The sequence below is a fragment of the Rhyacophila brunnea genome, unplaced genomic scaffold (genome assembly GCF_057557595.1).
Source record: "Rhyacophila brunnea isolate RB1 unplaced genomic scaffold, BYU_Rbru_1.0 scaffold_3, whole genome shotgun sequence".
Classification (NCBI taxonomy): Eukaryota; Metazoa; Arthropoda; class Insecta; order Trichoptera; family Rhyacophilidae; genus Rhyacophila; species Rhyacophila brunnea.
Genome location: NW_028232965.1, coordinates 14,778,720 through 14,802,403, shown reverse-complemented (window position 1 = coordinate 14,802,403; position 23,684 = coordinate 14,778,720). Strand labels below are relative to the sequence as shown.

The 23,684-nt window shown below is 34.1% G+C and overlaps 1 protein-coding gene across 11 annotated transcripts in view; it reads right to left on the bottom strand.

Moving 5' to 3' along the window:
• Positions 1 to 6,010: 6,010 nt before the first annotated feature.
• The window catches only part of aPKC (protein kinase C iota type), a 478,073-nt gene continuing 460,399 nt past the window's right edge, over positions 6,011 to 23,684 (bottom strand). For 10 of the 11 annotated variants that reach the window (XM_085952855.1, XM_085952854.1, XM_085952856.1 and 7 more), the window contains 5 exons: positions 13,916 to 14,001; positions 11,636 to 12,799; positions 8,805 to 8,920; positions 7,805 to 7,937; positions 6,042 to 6,604 (listed from right to left, as the gene is read on the bottom strand). In XM_085952855.1, coding sequence (XP_085808981.1) covers positions 7,850 to 7,937; positions 8,805 to 8,920; positions 11,636 to 12,799; positions 13,916 to 14,001 — 1,454 coding nt within the window. In that variant the 3' untranslated portion in view covers positions 6,042 to 6,604; positions 7,805 to 7,849. Of the gene's footprint in view, positions 6,605 to 7,804; positions 7,938 to 8,804; positions 8,921 to 11,635; positions 12,800 to 13,915; positions 14,002 to 23,684 lie in introns of all 11 variants that reach the window. The other variant, XM_085952853.1, reaches the window with a different exon arrangement.

Below are 23,684 nucleotides of genomic sequence, written 5' to 3'. Positions count from 1 at the left end.
TTTAGGTCTGACTGTTCTTTCAAGATATTAATTAACCATATTGAACACCATATTGACACAACAAAACAGGATAAAACTCTCTTTAGTCTTATAATTGATACAATATGGTGTCATCTTTAATGCAGTTTTACCAAAAAAGTTTTTCTATTTTTATAAACATTAAAAATATGATAATTGAAGAACTGGGTAGAAGAGTTTTCAGAATGACAGATTTAGCAATTTTTGATGGCATTTTAGAAATATATTTACAATATATTAGCAGTTGCAGATTTTTATGAAATAGCTGAGGCTATCGTTTCATCAAGAAGTATGAAAATCATATATAGGTATGTTTTTTCATAATCTGAGTGTAAAAAATCAATAAAACTTTAAATATTTGCTGTATTTTTAACTTTAAAATGCAGTTTATCGCATAGGCTCCAAACCTTTAGCCCCTCAGGTATCCGTATAACATCTGCACTCTGTATCAGTGTTAACTGTGCATGACACGGTCAACACACAAAGTTGAGACCAATCGACACAGACACAGTAGAACATCCCAATTTTACTTAGTACCTTCTTCTATCTTGCTGCTCAATTGATTTTTTTAGTGGTATTCATAAAAAAACTTGTTCAGCAATTGAAGAAATATTTGTAATAATAATTGTTTAATCCCAAGAATTAATCCACATTCAATTAATAATTCATTTTAAAATACATATTAACATAATAATACAGTGGAACCCTGATTTTACATGCCTGGAATTTACGTTCTCACACAATCTGCGTGTAGCTTCTGTTTCATTTTGGAACATTTAATTCTCAGTTTTTCGTTTATGTATCTTGCAATTTACATCTGTTGTATTCAAAAGCTAATTAAAATTACATATTAAAATCAAAAATGGAATTTATTTAGACACATTCAATTCAATGGATGGCAATCATTGAAATGAATTCCAAACGCATATATGTATTTTTACTTATAGACTTGTCTGCAATTCCCAAGACAATTATTGTATAAGTTTAAAATAACGTCTAAGCAAAGAAAACAATGAACATTCTCGAAAAAGTTAAAAAACATCGATACAATATGCTCCAAATTATTTTGTATGATTTTTAAATGTCCTTTATATAGGTTGTTTTTGTCAAAAGTGTCAAGTCGAGGTTTCACTGTACTTTTGGAAATTCAGGTATTGTATTAACGAGAAAATGTTCATCTTAAGTGTAGGTATAAACATGGTCGCAAACCATATGTTATTTTTATGTTATGTAGCTACACTATAATATTATGTATATTATTTTCAAATTGAAGAATCTTTTTAACAATATTTTTTGATCAGTTCTAAGAGTTAGTGTCCGCTACACTTGTAGCCCTATTCTACTAAAATAGGGCTACGGAAATAAGTTTTATTCTGGATTTTTATTTACTTACACTTAGTATGTAGGTATACTCAGCAGATAATTTTACAAATAAATATTAGGGAAGCCTAATAGTATAATATCAATATAAAAGTAATAAGTATTCGTTATAAATATCTATCGACAACGAGCTAATAAATTTAGTCAACTCAGTAATAAAACATTTGGCTTGGAAATTCAATTCCTTGTTAAATGGCACTGAATCAAACTAAGAATACTGGAATGCCATTTGTTACATTTTTTAATTCTGATTATTGCAAGTAAATATTTATTAATTATTATAGGTGGGTGCATTCAAATTATGCCAGATGAAAGTGTAGTCAAATTTTTAAGGAATACGTGAAATAAAATGGACGAGTATATCTACCAAGTAAATGCTTCTTCAATTAATAAAATGGAAGAGATTGATTTATGTATAAATTTATAGAGAAAAAATAATGTATTTGATGAATGACATACAATTAACACAATATAATATAAATAGAATATCCTTGACTATCCACGCTTGATTCTTTAATCAATTGATTTTTGGGTCTATTTCCAAAAACCACATTCAAGTCCACATATGAAGCGCTTACTTTCAAAAGCGGCTAAAACGGTTTTTCGAGTAGTTTGAGTTGGATAATATCCATTATTATTATATTATATAATATATAATTTCAAAACAGCTAAATACGTCAATATTAATTATTAAAAATCTAGTTCAGTTTCAAAATCGGCTAAAATGGTAGTAAAAGATATAATATGTTATTTCAACTTATCTCAAAATTGCATAAAACCACTTTTGAAAGTAAACGCTTCAAATGGTCAAAATACCTGCCGAAAGTATATGAAAAAAAATCGATCAATTAAAGTGATAAATATTTTGTTTCAATAAAAATGGGAATATTGTGCTGACAGAGATAATAAAAAAAAACTGACATTAAAACCAACTTTGTTCAGTCACACAACAAGTCAAACAGTTCAATATCAGTTTTTGGAAATGTACGCTTCATTTGTTTGTCTGGATTGCTTCATATTTTTATAAACTCTGTACGATGGAGTAGTGGTCCTCCATCTGCCTATGAAACTGTAAGTTATGGATTTGAAGCCTTCCGTCTAGAAAACTTGCACATTGTTTTGAGTGCGTACCTATTTGATTTTAAAGCAAGGACTAAATAGGTTGGGTTAATCTGCAACAACTGCTCCACATAAAACATTTGTGTGCTTTGCTTAGGAATGAAAATCGTGTTTTTTTACTTTTATTTAAAAATAGGCATACGGCACGGCATGGCATGTTGTGATACCCAGTCTGACAAGAAGAATTGAGACATCTTTTATCATATACCGATAAGTCCATAATTAAAAAAAATATTTGTGGTAAACGATGGTTTTGTCATGTGTAAGTGGTTGTTTTTAACATTAGTTTGATTTTTCATTATTAAGTAAGTTAGAACAAAATATTACTTAGCCAACAAGTCTTTTAAAGCAAAATTAAATTGACCATGCTGGTTATTTGCATCATTTTAAGTAATTAACCATTTTCTGTTAAAGTTACTAAATTTAAAATAAAAATCAGTTGCTTTCGGCAGATATGAATCATTAATAATTAAACCACCTGCATACAATGGAGAATAACGAGTGATTATGCGTCAGGTATAATGGTCGTGAGTCCTGGGTTCGAATCCCGGGTCTAGCAAATTCTTAAGTTGTTTTTCAATGTATGTTTTGACTTAATAGGTTGAGCAAGTGGCTAATATCCAATTCTTGTAAAAACAAAAATTTGTTAATACAACCTCCATTCTGTGGAGGCCCATATAATTTAAATAGAATTAACATAGTATTTATGTACTCATGTATTTTTTGTTAGATTTCAGTTTTTGGTATTAGAGACGTCTCAATTGTCCATGTTTCAAAGTAAAATAAAAAAAAAACAGTTTAATTAAAAATGTTTTGTAACTGAGTGGATTGATTGGACTGGGAAATCAAAACAAGTGATCACATTACCCAAGCATGTCCTGTGTATGTGACCAAACTGTTGTTTAAAGTTTAGGGTAAGATTCTGATGGTAGCTATGAAATAAGAAGTATTTTGAAAGGATGGTTATGAGTAAATTAAAAAAAAGCATGAGTTTCGATTCAATAAATTTTATTAATGAAAGCAATAAAATACAAGATGATTAAAAAATATTTGCAAATTAAACATGAAAACATTGAAAACCATTAATTATACTTTAATATTAAATAAAAGCATGCATGATGCTATGACCTATAGTAAGTAATACATAATAATAATATAGGTATGAAGAATAAAATGCAATCTAGAATGTAAAAAAGTGCAACTCCAATTTATAAATCAAACTATTTAATTAAAAAAAATTTCAACTGTTATTTATTTAAACAGAGCACGTATTTTCTGTATTTTCTAAGCTCTATTTTCTGTCATCTGAGAATATTTTAGAAAAAAAGAATCATTTTAAATTCATGTTTTTTTACATAACGATGTGTCACATTGATCTGTTATGTAAACTGAAACAAATTTTATTACTTAACCTATTCCGCATTTAAATTTATTGAAAAAAAAATATTTCTCAATAAAATCTCAATGATTTTAAATTATAATGCAATTATCTTTCCCATGGTAGGTATATAAAATATTATCAATTTTTAACAAGCATTATTAGTATAATGAAAAAAAAAGATGTTTCAAAATATGCTTCACCGACACTACTAGTTTCACAATCGTGATTCAGATTCAACATCAACGGGTTAAATTGGTTCAATCGATATTGAAATAGACAACAAAAGCAATTAAACTAAGCAAACTTATAAAATAATTAAATACACGATTAACATTTTCATTTGAAACTGTAAACAAAACTAACAAGACTTGCACCAGCCGTCTTGTGATAGAAATTTTTGTTACAAAAAGTAAATGATTACACGATGAACAAAATGGGTTCGATAACAATGTCCAAAATACTAAACAGTTCAGTAGGCGCGGCGCATCTATCCAACAACACCAATAACTGAAATATATATATTATAATTTATATATTTTTGAATAACAGATAAATTAACATTACACAGGAAAAGTATAAAAGTCATTATCATTAACTCATGTTTTCGAAGTGAATCAACTATTTCGAAGTGCTTTAATTTCGTCTTGATTTTTCCAATTCCAAGGGATAACGTGCCTCCATATTTAAGTATCACTGAATATTTAAAATATCTCTAAAGACCAATATTGGAAACGATATATATAGAATATCTTAAAAAAGGGTGTGGATGTACGTATTCAGAAATTCAATATCATCATCGTCGGGTCCACGATTCGATGTGGATCTCGGCCACCTCACGAAGAGATTGATATATTCTTTTAAGAGATGAAATTACTACTGATGAAGGTAACATATTGCTTAAACATATGAAAAAGGTAAACAATTTTTAGTCGTCTCGAAATAAAAGACAATCGGTGCGAAACACCATGAATAAAATTTCTATATACGTTTTCGCAATATTGCTGCAAAAGATATCAGTCAAATAATTTGTCTAAAACATTCCACATTGCAATACGTAAGATTCATAACACCTCTTTAAATTTATCTTAACCTAACAGCACATTATAGAAGATTATATTATATTGAAAATGATACACATTTTAAATATTAAATTAACATACGACATAGGTACTTAAAAAACTAGAATATTAATACAAGTAATAGATGTTACATTTTATTTTTATTTATAATAAAAGGCCTATTTAGTGTCAGTGGCTTAAAACTGAATAAAAATCAGTAATGCTTTAATGCAAGGAAGATAAAACGTCTGTAAACGTATGATAAACTACAATCTTTACATCTCGGAATGTTTTGTAGCACCTAAATTATATAATATATACTACATAATGCCTTAAGACCAGAGAGATAAGTAAGTTATTACACAAAAGGAATGAATGAAATTATTATACTGCCACAAAATAAATATACTTTTAGAAAAAACACAATGAATTTATCTAAGCAGTACAAAAAATATTCTTACATTCACTACATTCAAACAATGAAAACGTAATTAATTATTTATTATCCACCTGTAATTTAATAAATATATTATTAATTTGGTCTTTAATGCGAAAATGGCTAATAATCTATCTACATATTATAAATCAGGGTTGAAAAATTGGCACTCCGTTACAAATACAGTGGCAGTATATATTTCGTACATAATAAAATTAAACATTAAACATTACTATAACAACTAAGGTATTAGGTAATAAGTAGGTATTTATGTGAATTTATTTACCTAACGGTGAACGGTCGAGTTTTACTAAAATGATGACAAAATAATATAATCTTACATTATTATTTGATAATACTGTGAAATCAATATAAAAAAAAAACATTAAAATACTGTTACGTAAAACACAATATTGTTATTCTAGTTTGTTCTATGGTTGGTATCTCCAAGAAAAAGGGCACGAAAAAGGATAAAACAGCACTTTGTGCTGACGCTACTTTTTTAATTAAATTAATAAATTAACAGGGTATTTTTAGTCAATGTTTTACAATTGACTGTTAGTATGTTTAATGTCAGCATGAATAATTCAAAATTTAAAGATTTTCTTCAACATTTTTATGAAAAATTATAAAAAACTTTTTTTTTTTTAATAAATGGAATACTAAATTGGGTTATTGGGTCGACCAAAAGAAATCTATCGTTTTTATAATTATGCGAAATTTATGTAAATAGTGCTAAGTAGTGTTAGTTTCTGTAATAGTACGTAGGAGAGAAAAGTGAGAAAAAGAGAGATCTAGATATTTTTGCTGAGAAAACGTGGTTATTTTATTTTTTTATTATTAATGCTTAATTTTGTAGGTAACATTCAAAATATCCAGATAACAGATAATGAAAACGAGCGCTTAAAGCAATGGATGGGTAATTTGTTTGATTGGGAAAAATAATCATCGATATTCATATATACGTGCACATATGTAACCCGAGGTCGTTAAATCCAAGGATGATAAATAAAAGAGGGTGAGTAAAGGATAAATAAGATGGATGCCATCCGTTCAGTTAAGCGGTAGACAGAACATATGCTGTAAGAGAGTGCGGTGAGCCGGGCGCGGCTCCACTTGCTGGAGACTGGAGAGGTCTTCGATAACGTCGTCGTAGTCAGCTTCGGAAGATGAATCGCAAGGCGGTCCCACTGGATGGTACACACCGTACGGCTACAATATAAAGAATAGTTCTTAGGAAACAATAAGGTGAAATATGGAGATTAACCTAGAAACAAGAAAAAAGCTATCAAAAATAAAATTCTTCGAAGAATATTTATCTATAATATGTAACTCGTTAAATGAAAACCAAATGTAGGTACTAACGCTGAGTTGTTCGAGCAATTTAAGCCAAGTTTCATGTCTACTGATTTGCTATGGGAGAACCGATACTAGTTGTTGTCTAGTGAGGGCACTGTGGTGCCTTCGATAAATATTGCATTACAAATAGTTATGTAAAGTTTAAGTAAAATCTTTGCATATTTAGGTCAATTCAATAAACGGTATTCGTTATCACAATTTAGTACCTATCAGGCAAACAGTAAACAATGTTTTGCATTTTTTGGAGAATGGTTATTTTAGTTCCAAATTCGGTCAACAGATAACATTCTTCTGGTCTGTCCATAGTTTGGCTGTCAAAATTTAAAACATAGCAAAGGAACATTTAAAAAAAAATATCTATTTTTAAATACACAATCTCCCAATAAACATGCATCCATTTTTTTAAAATTGTTTTTGAGATATTCAGCATTAAAAATCATAGCAACTACGACTTGCTGCTGTTTACAAATTCATTACACAGTATCCAACAAAAACAATTTCGAAAGCAAGTAGGGGTTACATACTGGGTTACAATTTTAATTGTGGCATTTTTATATATTAGAGTACGGTATTCTAGTTGGATTACGGCCACACTGTAATTTGAAGTAGTGTTTCATTCAGTATTATAATGATAAACATAATTGATAAATATATACTTACACATTTATTGCACACGTGCAATAAATGGTATAGTATTTTAATTATCTAAAAGTACATTTTTATTGATAATGAGTTAATACAAAAAGTTGAGAATCACCCCTACAACAATAGATGGTGCATCAGAATATTTATTATTGATGGATGAAATATACCCAATATTTATACAAGATTCCTATTTTTCTTAGGCCCATCATTGCTTCTTCGTCTGAAGAGAGTTGTGTTTTGAAGTTTAATTCTATGGTAAGCTGCATTTGTCTGTATAATCGGGACAGAGAATACCTGTGTGGAAGGCATATTAATTTTTAACAGTTGGACCAATTTCTATAAATACTCCAGATTTTCCTTTACATGCGAGTAAAATAATGCTGTTCGGCCAAGAAGATATAATTTTACCTGAGTGAAGGGATCATTGTAGGGGTGCAGCAGGCAGGCGTGGCGTCACACGCAATCTTCAAGTGACATGAGCAGCGGGTTCACATACTCAAAACCTTCGAATTCAGACTGATCGATCTCTTCTATCACTCGACTGAAAAGATAAAAACCACCATTATAACTTCACTTCAGGCGTGTGCACATGGAGGCAATGTCGTCGAAAGTGGAATAAGAATATTTCTAAATTGAAACCTTTCAGAAAAAAAATTGAATTTTAAGTTATTATTTTTAAACTGTAAAGCAGAAAATTTTAAATAACCAAAGATTGATTATGGAAATTAATTAGTCAGGTCTATTTTAGACTGATTGCTTAATAATCCACCGTTAACTCTGAATTCAGGTTTCGAGTTAGTTTAACTAAGTACAATGATTAATTAAGTGGAAAAATATTCAAGCATATTTTAAAATTTAAGAAACTTGCTCCATCTCAGTAGAAATATGTAGTATAGTATGCTGGGGATAATTATTATTGAAATAGTAAATTTTGTTTATATTTATTTATACTAAGTAGATAAACAAATATACTTGTCATGCTAGTCAAAAAACATACATAGTATTATGTAAACACATTTTAATATTATGAACTTTAAAAAATGTATGAAATGAGAACCAGAAAAATGTTTCTAGTAAAATTTAAGGAACTCAGACTTATTTACAATAATTTGGTTAATAATAAAATTGTTAAACATATTAAGTATGTTGATACAGATTTTCTAGATTTGTGGATGAATTTTTATGAAAATTTGAAGATATTGGATAATCTGAGCCCCTTATATAAAATGAAACGAAAACAGTATTGGAATAGGAGAATTACATAAGAGTGAAATAAAAAGAGTTTCATGCGACACTTATCTTGCGACTGGTAGCATAATTTTTGCATCAAGTGAACACGCACATCCAGACGAGAGATAAAGATTGAGGACAAAAAGACCATCGAAAGAATGGTTGCAACTTTACTCACTCATCATCGGGCGTAAGGTGAACGGGTTCGTCGGTGAATTCGGGCGGGAAGTTGGCGAGGTCACGGTCAGAGTCTAACCGCGGCTTGAACGGAGGCTGCACTTGTTTCTGCTCAAGCTACAAAACAAAAAATAAAAAAAGAAGAAAAAGAGGAAAAAGCACAAACAAAATGGCGGAAAACTACGCAGAACAGTGTTCATGCGTTCTATGATTGGTTAAGTAAAAATAATAATTACAACAATGTGCTGACAACTGACGAATGTTTTGCATTGTGAGTCGAAGCTACGTTCTATAGAATCGAATGCTGGAATAGAACACAGTAATATTAATTCCTTCCGATATGAAACTTCGATGATAAAAAATATTTAGCAGACAAACACTAATTTAATGTTATGCGGACTGCCCGATAAAACTAATGTCAGAACTCACGATAGTATCAAAATAAGTCTGGACCAACGGTACTAAGTAATCTATTATAAACAACTAATTAAAATATGATAATAAAGAAATCCTGTTCTCTATCTACCCCCTAAAAATAAATCACAACTTTATGGAAGCGCGGAAAATCTACTCTCAATTAATTACAATAATTATTATCAAATACGGCGAAATGTAATGCACTATACTTTTCAGAATCATTATTATTTTATTAAATTGTTGTCTATAATAATATGTGAAATAGTAGTGACATTTTATGAACACCATTGTTGATTTTTGTTTGATCACATTTTTTAGTCGGCTATGATTCTAAAATGCCAGAAACAACATTTAAGCAATATTGAATATTATTACATTAAGTTGTCAAATAAGACAGTTAAAGTGAATGCTCCGCCTACAAAAGGAATAATAAATAGAAAGATTAAAATTTGAGACAGTTTATTAATAATTTACATTTATATGTTTTAATAATGAATAAAATTTTTAAAAACAAAAATATTTTGGTACAAGTCGATTATGGGGAAGCCAGCGGCAAACACATTTTGAAAATAGCCAATATACTGGATTATTTGTTAGGTTGGGTTAATTTAGGTTAGGTTAAGTTAGGTTAGGTACGGTTTCATTCTTGAATTTTGTCAAAATCGGCTTTGACAATTAGCGTGGTTCCCGCCTGGCTTCCCCATAACAGACTTTTAACAATATTTTTTATTTTACGTCAAAGATACATTTTTCAAAAAAACATTATAAAATGTGAATTTGTTAAAATATCTCATATCATTATTATATACTAGGTACTTAATTGTTATGTTGCTCATTAAACTTTGAAGTCTCAATGTAGGGAAGTATCTATTTTATATTCATTTAAAAAAATATTGATTTTCATAAAATAATAAACTTGCCCATAACTTGAAATTCATTTTATTTATATGAAATACTATGATCATACCGAAATTAAATTCGATATAACAAACACGATTTTAAGTTGTATAATTTTGTTTTTTAGATTTTTTTTGGAAGATCGAAGCATTCACCTTAATGTGGAAACAGAAATAAATCAGCTATTCAAGATACCTGTGGTAGGTTAATGAATTATTTGACTGTTTTATTTGTAAACGGTGGCAAAGTGTCTACCAGGTGTAAGCTTTACATTTCGCCGATCCACATCGCCACAACATTACAAAGCGATAATAATGAATCGCAGTAGCCGAAACGTCATTCCATGCTCTCGAGGTTGATTGGATGTCATGCGACCTTGAGGAGCATTGCAAAATGGAGGTTGGAATGACTGGCGACAGCCGCCGACTCACTCGTCATCCGGTGTGAGGACGGCCGGTTCGCAAGTGAACTGCCTGTCAAAGTTGTCCAGGCATTGCAGCAAGCAAAGATGGCGCCTCTCCGCGTCAACGGCCCGCGCTTTGCCCGTCTCTCCCACCTCCCCGTCGTCAGCTTCGTCCGTCACTTCGGCGGGAGAGTTTTCCGGGACTTCAGGGAAATTTAGCACGCTGCACGGCGAGGCAGTGCACGGGACAAATGGCGGACGCATTTGCCTCGCGGAGACCTGCCTCCGTCGTCAAGTTTGTCAAATACACACATTTCAATAAAACAATGATGAAGATTCCGGCGGTCGATGGATCTAACGGCCGCGTGATACAGTCAGTAGCCGACGCTGTAAAGCTCCCGTTGTCAATTAATACAACATTTAGCATCAATATGAAAAAGGCCTAATCAAGTATCCCAATTTGTCCTATAGAAACTCAAAACATATTAATGAGGTTCGAAGTATTGGGTGTGAAGCTGGTCATACATGCTCATTCAGTAAATTTTGAATAAAATATCACAAGCGTAAAAGTTCTTATAGGTACAATGTAAGTAGGTATTGTATTGTAACATTATAACCAGTCTATAGATTTAATTTTAAAGATTTACAAAAAAAAACCATGGAACACTATTAATTATAAGTGAAAGCACTGATTCTATAAATCTATAGAATTGTCATTGTCTTGAGCATGGAAGTAGATTGACACATAAATACACATCATACTAATGGCAGTCTTTCGAAATGAACCACGTCAATTGTGACTTTTCATATAAGTAAGCCATTGCATCTATTTAAAAATGATTCATTCTCAGTACATATCCTATAAAAGTAGGAATGTTCAGAACATGATACAATTTTTTAGAATATAATATTATGCAATAATATTTCTATCATTATTACTCTAAACAACTGTATCATATTATAATGTATGTATACATTCATAATAATTAATATTATAATCATATTTTACTGCTTTTATCTTGTCGGTTTTTTTCCAATAAAGTCATTAAATTTAAAAAGCAATATAATATGATAATAAACTATAGTAGAATAACATAAAGAATGATTATGCTTACCATTTCCCAATCGATGGATTTAAAGAAGGGATGCTCGGCAATGTCTACGAAGGCGCTCTCGCGATGGCAGCCGAGTCGTTCCACAGGATTCTTATTCAAAAATCCTTTAAGTACAGAAGCAGCCTTGACACTCAAGGATCTCGGAATACGAATAGTCTTCTCCAGAATCACTTGGAAAAGATAATCCTCAGTGTTCTGATCGGGATTCTCGGAAGCGCCGGCGATATCGAACGGCGATCTTCCGGCCAGCATCTCGTAAAGAAGCACTCCCAGCGCCCACCAATCTACGCTGAATCCGTAATCCTCTCCTCGTAGAATTTCGGGCGCGATATAATTTGGAGTGCCGCAGAAAGTGGAGGTGGTGTCGCCAGGCCGGATGCCCTCCTTGCACATGCCGTAATCTGTCAATTTAATGTGGCCTTCGTGGTCCAATAAGACGTTGTCAAGTTTTAAATCTCTATATATGATGCCTTTGTCGTGCAAGAAGTTCAAGGCCAAGCTGATTTCGGCGGCGTAGAATCTGGCGTGCTCTTCCGGCAGTCGCCTCTGCCTCTGCATGTGGAACATCAGATCGCCTCCTCGCACGAACTCGATAACGAAAAATAGTCGACTCGGCGTTTGAAAACAAGAGTGGAGTCCCACGAGGAACGGATGGTTCGAGGCCGTTTCGAAGACGTGCTTTTCCGTTTGCACCCAATCGATGTCTTCGTCGTCCGTGACGAGCGCTTTCTTGATGACCTTCATGGCGTATATCCGCCTCGTTTTCTTCAATTCGACCATCAGAACTTTGGCGTAGCTGCCTCTGCCTATGACTCGAATGAGTTCGAAGTCGTTAAGGGAATACTGCCGCTGCGTTCCCGGCTCTAGGAGTTCTTCGGCGGCCTTGCTGGCTTCTTCGACGGGAATGGAGACTCCGGTGAGGTCCGGCGGGGGGTCGGGGAAGTCTTTCGGCTCGCCCAATCCGCGCTCAGAAGTGGGGGTGTGGAGGGTCGCGGTGTCGCCGTTTGGCTCTTCCTTCATGATGGGTTCCACATGCTCGTTCGAGCAAGGCTTATGTACGAGCTTATGGCATTTTTTATGTACCAATAGCTTGCACTGAATACACTTGAAGCCCTGACGACCCAGTCCCCATATGCGGTCCTGGCAGTAGGCACAGAATGCGCGCTGGAAATTACAAAAAGAGATACTTAATGATAAATTTGTTTCAACAGCTAAATAATATCTACAATGGACCTGAGAACACTGTCAAATGAGAAAAAATTTGAAGAAATCTAAAAATATCCAATTCATGCTAATATTGATAATATTTTTTAGGGAAAAAATAAAGTGTTATCTCATAACAGTCATAACTGCAGATTAGGAGTCGGGAAGACTTTATAGGGTATTACCCATTTTTTGGTCATAAGATATTACCCCCCCCCCCACCCGACCTCAAAGTAAAGAAAAAATAAACCAATTAATTAGGTAGGTAAAAAAATAAGAATTCACCTCGGTCAAAGTCAACCTTTAATAAATGTATTTAAAAACCACGCATGCTTTAATAAGAATAGCGCACATACAAAATGACCAGAAAGTATTAATACATTAAGCATTTCATTAAAAATATTTTAATAAACCATTTCTTTTATTCAACGAATAATTCACAAGATTTTTGAGAATGTAACATTCCATATTATATTGAACACACATAACATGAAATCACCTCATATATTATATACCTACTAGAAAAAAAAAATAATCGGGACGGGCGTCGGTTAGTAATTAAGGTAATTAATATTCTTTGATTTAATACACAAAACCCGATAGTCAATAATAATACAATTTGATGAGCATTTCATGTATGACATACTAGTTTAAATTGTCGCAATTAGATAGGAGGCTCGTAGCATAATTGGTTAATGCACAGTTGGCGCGATACCAGTGGTTATACGGTTCAAATCCCGTCGAGCATTGTATTTTTTCAAATATGATTTTTTCTAGTGGGTATATATTATATGAGGTGTTTCCAAGTTAAAAATACTTATTTAGTTGATAAAACCACATTGATATCAAGGTTTTTTTTGTGTCAGAGCAGCATGTATCTTCCTGGTATAACTTATATCTTTACATTTGTATGATTATTTTGTACTTGCGCTATATATAATTTTAATGTTTACCCCATTTGGGATACTTCATCCTGGTACTTGACCCCTAGCGTAAATGTAGCTAGGAGCAAATTCAGATGGGGTACTAATTGAAAATGAAATTGTATTAATGGTTATGTGGATTTGTATCACTTACCCGGTTGAAGCGCTTTGCTTGGAAGATATGGCCGTTGACACGATAAAGCTTTCGCCATCTTCTCGCGCCTCTTCTGTAGATGCTTCCTGCAAAACAAATTTCGCAATAATTAAGAGAAGTCGGCGTAAAAAAAATTCCCGCTAAACACTGAACACGCATTTTCACTTTATTTGCTGGGGAATAAATAAAAATAAATTAGCTACTGTGCCACTATAACCCCTATAGCCCTATTGCGTAAGCACCAACGAGCGGTTAAAAAGCCTAAATTTTGAAAAATGTCCTCGTATATTGTCAATTACTGACTGTGCCACGGGAAGTTTTCATAATGTTTAATTAAATTTATGATGATTTGTAAGGTATTTTTAGCATAACTGTGTTATAATTCTATGTAGATTGCTAAGCAGAAATATAACAGAGCCGCAGTTTTTTAATCCATGTAATACAACCAGGGTCGGATTAGGGCATGGGATTGATGTGCTCAGGATTCCACGCCAGCATGGGTACCGCTATTATAATATAATATTTTTTGTTAATATTCCCCCCATTGTGCATATTATAATCTGTCAATGAATAGAGCTTGAAAATTTTTGTCAAACAGAAAATATAAGTACAACCTTACTGTATCTTACTATATTCCATAGAATTGAGTGTTAAAACCATTGCTAAAAAGATGAATGGATACGATGGATATCTGGGTGTCGAACAGATGAATGAAATGCGCGAAGGAAATACACGAACGTTACGATTTCAATCGAGTAGACAAGTAAGTCAAATATAAAGTACATATTATCTATTATAATAAAGCAAGGGGGACTCGTGTCGATGGTGCACTTTTACATTCAAAATTTGCACTGAACTGTAGCGATACTGTGCCTAATATCGCCTGTACATATGCATGGATTTACTTGCACCAATAGTGTGTATTTTAAACTATCGCAATAATAACTTTTTACACGTAAAAGTGCTGACTGACTCGCCAATCTCATTCTTCAAGAGATAGCGAGACGCGATGTTGTCATTTTATGGTACTGTTTAAATGAGTATGCGCGGTGTAGTTTGTTTTTTACCGACAGGTTCGCCATTATCGTTCTACTGCGCAGGCAGGCAGTCAATCTATTTCAATCTATGCATGCAATCTTGCACGATAATACGTGTTTACACGTGCATATTGTTTTGTTGAGGCCGCGGTTATACGTACTGTCAGCAGTAGATCCATGCACGTGTAAACGGGGTATATCTAATGTTTCAACAAACATTCAATTGGCACAATATACCTATTGCACAAACCTTTAATATACCTATCGACCAAACAATCAATAAGATTTAACATTATAGTCGTAAAACTATTTTTATTCCATATTAATATTATAAAACCAACTTAAAGGACGAGGCAACCATCGGACTACATTCAGGGGCCTTTAAAATCTTAATTCAGCCCTGAACAAGCTGTAGTAGCCTAAAAATAAGGCAATAATTCAATCGTTCTCAAATTAGCAAATTATATTTTCTAAAATAATGCGGCTCTGGAAATAAGTTCCATAGCATACATGTGAAACTTGCTATACAATGAATTTGTAACGTGAAATGGAAAAATTAATAAAATAGCGCTGGTATCTTTTTTCAAGTTAATTTTATAATAAAATGAAATAAATTTGAAACAGCTGTTATGAATCAATAATTATTGACAGTAAGCAAAAAATATTTCACCCAAGTAATCATTAGGATTCGTAATATATATTTTTTTGTATTTCAGTACGATTTGAATATTTTCGTATTCCACATTCCCGGCTGTCTCATTAAGCTGTCATTGTTCGAAATGTGAATTTTCGAATGTTCAAAATATCGAAAATATAAACTCGATTTCCCGCTCGTGACAGCGCTAACAGTTTTCAGTTTTCGCCGCCAGTGTCACCACTATCGGATGTGTAGTGATAGATGTTCAACACTTCTGTTTTTCGCGCTCGCATCTGCGGCGGAAGTGGCATGAAGCCTTCGGAAGCTTTTGTGGCAAGCGGCGTAGCGATAATTCTATTCCGAAGTGGTTAAAATAATATTTACGGAACATAATACCGCTACTCAAAAGATGACAGCTTAACATAATATGTTGAGTTTTCTAACGATATCCGACATTTATAATATGCCTATAAATATGACATAAACATACGTACACGGTCTTACGCCACAGCGTTGCCATCTTCAGCTTTTTTCTTGTCAGATCGAGTATTTTTTTCATTTTTCTTATGACCTTAATCTAGCTAGCTCGGATTGGACAAAGCCAAAAGAAAGTCATATTATACGGGAGTGAAAATCTACGAAACTAGATGAATGCAAAGAGCTGGAGCTATCTTATACAAGCAATCGATTCACAATAAATTTATGACGAATGGCGTAGATTTGTTAGATTAACCTGCGCGCCCATTAAGTGGGTGTATTTTTATGAATGTAGGTATGTCCCATGTATACCCCGCGCAGACATACCGCGCCAACTGGCTTCTACGTTTAATACCACGGAAAGGGTCGACAGGCGAGCGAGGGGTATTATTGCCCTCTGACTAAAACATTTACCGGATCACTTATTTTATTCGATCGTCTTTTTTGTCAAGGTTTTGACCGATTTATTCATTATGTCGCTGTGGAAGGCGGCCGTGCATAATCCACGGATGTATAGACACGGCGGGGGGAGGAGGGTATATTGTGCTAAATCATAAACGCTTGACGCGGCGTGGAAGACCAGGCAGCGAAAGTGGGACGAATCAACCAAGGGCCGGCACACACACATACATGTTTTTTTTCCAGAGATATAAAGTGGCCAATGGAGATAACCAAATATCCGACTCCTGACCATCACACCACTCAATTTGTGACTGGACACGATGGTTTCGCAGGCAAGCTCTTCGAGCTTGGACTTGCAACCCATCCGACATATCCATGGAGAGAGGAAATAGAGGATGACAACCACATCCTCTGGGAATGTCTGAGTATGTGCTCCGAACGGAAGAAAATGCTCAAGTCGGTCCAACAGCTGTTGAGCCCATTGGCCCGTCTGACTTGGTTGCTACTAAGGCCAATCACCTTGCTTTAAAAAAAATTGCGGAGTCTTACTGCGGGCGTGAAGATCTCTTCACATAATTTTTGCTGTCCGTATGATTAGCTTCGTTTTCTTTGCTATATACACAACGTAACTTCATTTTCTTTTCGTAATTTCCTTGTGCTTTTCTCACCCTGGCACTTTGCATTAAAGTAAACTTATTAAACGCAGTCAGAGCTCACTTTGAGCGTAGAAATCTACGTCTTGGGCATCTCTTCTCCCAGTCCAATTGTTTCAGATGCTTCACATACCCAATTGTAGGGTCCAGCGATACGCACGATGAAGGCCGAGTGTGGTGCGTGTTTTCAATGTGCTAAATCGTCTACTGTTTTAATGATATTATAACAGTTTTACCTTGTATGGCAGTGTTAGTCTGCAAACACGCAAGCATGAATCGCTATTATACAAGGTATTTATTTAAGTGTGTAATAAATATTTCATAGGTGGATATTTTAAAGTGAAACCCGGCAACTTGAAAATCTGTCGGAGGGCGGTTTTCATAAAGTGAGGAATATTTAATTCAAATGTCAAACCAGAAACTGGTAGAATATTAGACAAGGGTAATGTTTAAAAATGGACAAGCAAACAAATAGGCAGGCAGCTGCGGTCGCAAAATACTAAATAATATCCCAGGACCCACTACACACATTTTGATAGACCTCACGATAAAATCCATTATTGCTAAGTAAACGGATGCTTTCACAAAAAGTAATAATATCTAGATAATTGTATAACCCGTAATTATGAAAAATAGTTTACGCAAAGCTATTTTATATAATATTGTATGGGCGATGGAAAATTTGGCTTATTCGGGAAGCAAATTATTTATTAAAATAAATATGATATAAATTATGGGTAGGAAATCTTTTGCTGCATAAAATTGCGATGTTGCTTTTTTCTCAATGTTTCAACCTCACCCGTGACATTCGTGTCATGCCCCGTCGTAGAGTAGAAATGGTGATATGCAATTTTATATACTTAATAGGTATTACATAAAAAAAGCCGTGATAATAAAAGAATGTGATATAACATTTTCAATCAATAATAATAAGACAATGAAAACAACAAAAGTACCTAGTTATTAACCGATATATTTAATGTGATATAAAAGACTAAAAACATTAAAGCGCGAATCAAATTGAGGTGCATGTCGCCTACTATCACGTGACGTCACAGTCAGCTACCGCTACTGGGAAAAAAGTGTGTAATGTCTTTCTTGGTGTTTCAAATATTATCAGACTGATGCTCCCATCCCGTAGCACATTTTGAACCTTTAAACGAACATTGTCAGTTAGCAAAATCTGCCTTTTCAAAAGGAAAAGCAAAATCTGGTATTTTTTTTAATAGAGATGTAGATAACTATCAAATATTAATCGGAACGATGAAAAAATTAAAATAAAAACAATAGAGTGTCAAAAAAGTGCTTGTGTAAGTGTTGGCTGTATGCTAAAAAAAATATTATGCGTCTCTTGTCGGGAGATAATTCGATAGCACAGCGATGAATTTTTATACACTTTCATATTTACAAGTTTCAAAGTGTATTACATTTTCAAACGCAAATGCAATTTGCGAAAGCGGGTTAAAGGATCGCCATTGGGTGCAGCGTGCAGCGCCGTAAACCAATAGGCATCAAAATAATTCGATTAAACGAACGACCCAATGATGCGGCTTTGTTCGTTTGCACTATCATACTCGTCCGTAGGTAAAATTATTTTCACGTTCGATCAGGTTTCGCCCATCCGCAAAAACGCGGGAAATGGGCATGCGAGATAAATAACTTTCATGTTGTGTTAACGTTTTTTGCAAAGAATTTATGATTTTCAATGCATACAGGCGCATCGGGCCGGTATTTACGCAAATTTAATTAAGTACAAATGGAGAATTTCATTTCCGATATTACGATACAAAGTTTGCAAATAAGGCATATTATTGCATCAAATTGAATCTGTATCGAATAAGGCCGTTTATTTTCTGTACTTTCATAAAAAGTAGTGGACTCGAAATTATTTATAGTTTGTATGACATTATTTTTATTGTCACTATAATGACAGAATGTCTGCTTCTGAATCCGTGGGTCGCTGGTTCAAATCCCGCGTCTGGCAGATTACCGTATTATTTTTTTTCAACGGGCGTTAACCACCTCCAGGGCGTGGGTCTAATTCTGATAAGTTGAGCGAATGGCTGACAACCATTTCACATTCAACTAACTTCTTCGCGAGAGGCCAAAATCAACAATATATTGTCGAGTCAATTAAAAGAAAAGTACAACAAAGAAGATAACTTCAAATTTTAAATCGATAGCAGTATCAGTTAATAATACTATTGTGTCAAATGTGGTATAACTATACCTATTCAATCTTACCTTATGCTGTGCGCCCACTACAACGTCTATCCGTTGCGTTTTTACCCAATCGAGAAGTGTGGAAGACGGTCGGCGCGGTAGGGGACCAAAACACAACATCTTGTGGTTGTGTCGATGCGCGGTCTTAACGACAAATCTTATATAATTTTCCATTATCATGGTTATATTATGTATTATCTAAACAAGGACCGCTAGGGAGCTTTTTTGGGGAATAAGCTTTCCGCCAAATTTAAGCTCTCTGCCTCGGACGACGACCACGAATTTGATCTCGACTAGCCTATTACACCTAAATTTCATAACGTTCGTAGGAGATGTTTTCTCAATAATTTTAATATTCAAAATGAATTTTGACATATTAAGACATTTTGAAAAACAATGTAATTGATTGGAAAGCGTGAGCGGTCAACCGTTGGTCCGCCTGGGAAATTATATTATAGTATTTGTAAAGCTTGTTGGAGCATATTATGCCACAGTGGGTCAGGGGTCGTGGACGGAAATTCTGCGACTGAGTGTTTAGTGCGGCCAGTAATTCGATAAAATAGTTGTTGCCCTGTCAGTCGGCCAATTCGTGAACGCGGCCGAATCAAATTTGGCATGTGCGAACAGGCATCGGTGATCCGCGAATATGTGGCAACTGCGAAGCGTACACGTAGGCGGCTAGATTGTGCAAATCAGTGCGTGGTAGATGCAATGTGCGGGATGTAAGTGATACGCTAAATTAGGGGTTTTAGAATTGTGAATCCAATCCCAAAACATTGATACAACAAGAAACGTACACCCTTATGATGGTTGAGCCGCTAATACATATTCATTTTTGTCACAATCACATACCTGAGCAATTAAAAATTTAATTGAACTTGAAACAAAATTTATTTTAAGAATTTCATCAATATACGCCGTAATAAAACGTCATCAAAAATAGGCTTAGAAAAATGTATCCATAAACAAGCGTGACTTCCAAATTCTATCCTCTACGTTAGTATTCTTCAACCTTTAAATACCCGCGGCCCGGTGAACATATGAGAAATATTTCGCGGACCGGTATTAGCCAGAAATAATAAGCATTATAGAAAGAATTTTATTTATTAAATCTTATGTTTTTAAATTACAACTTTTGATTAGTGCCACATCTACTGCTGGTTCTTTGTAAGCAAATTTGATATACGTGGTTGCAGCATTGTTTCTGAGAGACGAAGCCCTGCATTGACATCCATTCGATTTTTCTGTTTTGTTTTTATTACTGACATATATGAAAAAGTATTTTCACATAAATAGTTAGTCGAAAAAATTACCAATAATCTGATCATTATAATTCGAGATGGATATTCTTCATCAAGGGATATCCAAAATTGAGACAATGATTGCACTTTATGTCTGGACACCAGAGTGACATCAGAAGATAGCTCGATCAGCTTTTCTTTCTCACGAGGATCAAGTGCGCATGATTTAATATCTTCCAAAAAGAGATAATTAATCTAGAGGTTAGAGATCCGCCTTTACGTAGATCTTAATTTTCAAAGAAACATTTATTAAAGTTTTCAGCTAACACTTTTAAATGTTGACATATGAATACGTGTATTAATTAAGGCTCTAAGTACCAAAAAGTAGTATTGCCTGTAGATACAAAATACCGAGTCATTGCAGTAAAATTTCATGAAGCAGACCTTTTGAAAAATGTGGTTTTACAGTGTGAAGCAATCACGGCAGCTTCTATAATTTTAGGTATTAGGAAGTCGCAAGTGTCAACACATCATCGTCAGCCATTTTATATTGAATGAAGTTGACCACTGTAGTGCTATTTACACCATTATAAATAAAACAGGCCAATGGACTTACAAGGTCAACAGGTTTAAATATTTTGCTGTATTTTTTTGACTTGCTTGAGGCACTTAGACCATAGCTGAAGTTATTGGCGTTAGTATGTAGAACACTTTTCTATAAAAATGTCAGTTTTTTTGTTTTTGGTACTTAGAGCCTTAATTAATACACGTATTCAATGATGTTGAATATGACTTTCTGGTTAATATCAGCAACATTGAAAAATTCTCCCAGCATTTCATCTAGTGCGAATTCCCCGAATCGTGTAGCGATATTGTCGGTTGATAGCATGGTGAAAGCTTTCGAGGACCGGTAATAAATTCTTGCGGACCGGCGTCGGTCCGCAGACCACCGGTTGAAGAACACTGCTTACGTCACAGCGCTGCATTCGCCAACACTGTTACGTCACGTGGTATTTGCGCTCTAATACTCTTACGTCATGTTCTCTCGGAGTGTTGACTTGTCATCTGAGATATTATATCTCTGGCACTATTGAGAGAAATTAAAAGTTAAATAATGCTCTATGCCTGCTTCCGCAAAAGTTTAGGTAGTTTATTGTTGATAAAACTCCGCGCGATATCGAACACACACTGAATTGTGAGCGCGGGGAATGTAATAGTGAAGAAAATAAATACTGGGGGAGAGTTAGTTCCAGAAACGACCATGGCGAAGACTTAATAAAAAGGCACTGTATGCCACTGAAACTGCCGATTTTACGTAAAAATTCGACACGTGTATGGTGTCAAATAAATGAGTATAAAAATAGGAAAAACGTTAGAAAATAAATATCATTTAATATCCGATTCGAACACACGTATTTATCATGCAGGGTGATCGCTTGAACTAATTACCACCCTTGTCAATTTAGCATTTTTATATTATAGTTCGAAAATAAGCATCTGGCGTACGGCGTTAAATTATCGTTTTTCGACACCGCAAACAGCTTTAAATTGTTCATAAAAAAGAACTAGTATGTATATTACAGCAGATTTGCTTAAAAATCAACGTGCGGACTTTTTGCACCTTATAAGGTATATATCTTACCAATAAAATAAAATTTAAAATACGATTCCTAAGTGAGTTCGTACTTACCTGATTATTAGTTGCAAAACAGTCTAGCATTTCTTTCTGCCAACAAGCTAATTATTTTATCTTACCTAACAAATTTTTGAGAATGCTTGGCAACATTGATCCTTTTTTATTTAAGACTGGATACACAAAGTGTTCTCAACGATCAACATATTATATCTACGCACAATGGTCGATGAAAACATTAAAGGGCGAACGAATACTTGTACGGCATCAGTACGATGTGTATCGAGTCATGTTTTTGCAGGCCTGGGACGTTGTAATTACCTGGCTCGTTCGTTCGTGCGGTAGGTACGGTATGTAAAAACAAGAACCCAAGAACAAAAAACACGATTAGATAAAATCGTGTAAGCCAAGTAACTGAGTTTTTGTCAGCCGTGGCGCTTAGACGAACAAAAAAAGGACGCTTGGAACGATAGTACAAACATAATTTCCACACAACGAAGAAATTTAATTTAAAAAATAAATAACCTTTAATAAAGAACGTCGATATCTATGTAATTTTGAAAAAGCACCCCGATTGTTCTCAGAGAAGAAAAATGTTATTATCCATCATTATTGATGACACTAGGTATTGTCTATAAGCCAGATGTTTAAATACACAACGATAGATGACCGAAATCGGCTGTTTAGTGACTAGCGACAATAGTAAATAGCGAGAGAATTAAGAAACACAAGTGAGAGCTGTAAAAACAATAACGTATGTAGGTAGGTATATCGTACAAAGGAAATATATATCGAATAAACGAAAAATACAATACGTAACTATATTTAGTTGAATTCGTTGTAGTTATATATTGTGACATTTATGCCACATGCTTTGCTCAAATTTACCACTATTTTGCGGTGGCATCACCTCTGTTATGTATGTTAATTGAGCGGTAATACACGTGTCTAAGACTTTTATCACACCGTACAAACCAAGATAACACGAGTCTATTCATTCTGAATACTTGACAATTTTGACAGATGCTACACGCGTTTCTCAAGTTCGTCACTTATTTTAATTTAACGGCGACATCTCTGCATCTGACCCTATTGCCAAATTAGTCATTATATCGTAAAAAACGAGAGAACGCGGGTCTTTGACTAATAAGAAAAAGGTCAACGGGAGTCTTCTGTGGGAATTCTTTTAAGACTGGCAACATTACTTTGAAAGTATGTCAACAAAGTCCGCATAATATAACGAAAGCTTTCATTCAACCTTAGTGGTCAGCTAAGCTTTATGTAACACCCTCCCTACACTCCTCTTCTATATTAAGACGTCGCTTTGACCGGAAGGTAGAATATGAAATGAAATGTAAACCTTCGCAGTGCAATTTGCAATTTCGCCTCGATAAATTGCTTACTGAAACATCGAGCGAAAATCAAAGTATTGAGATTATCAAAAACTGTGGGTGACTAATGAAGGG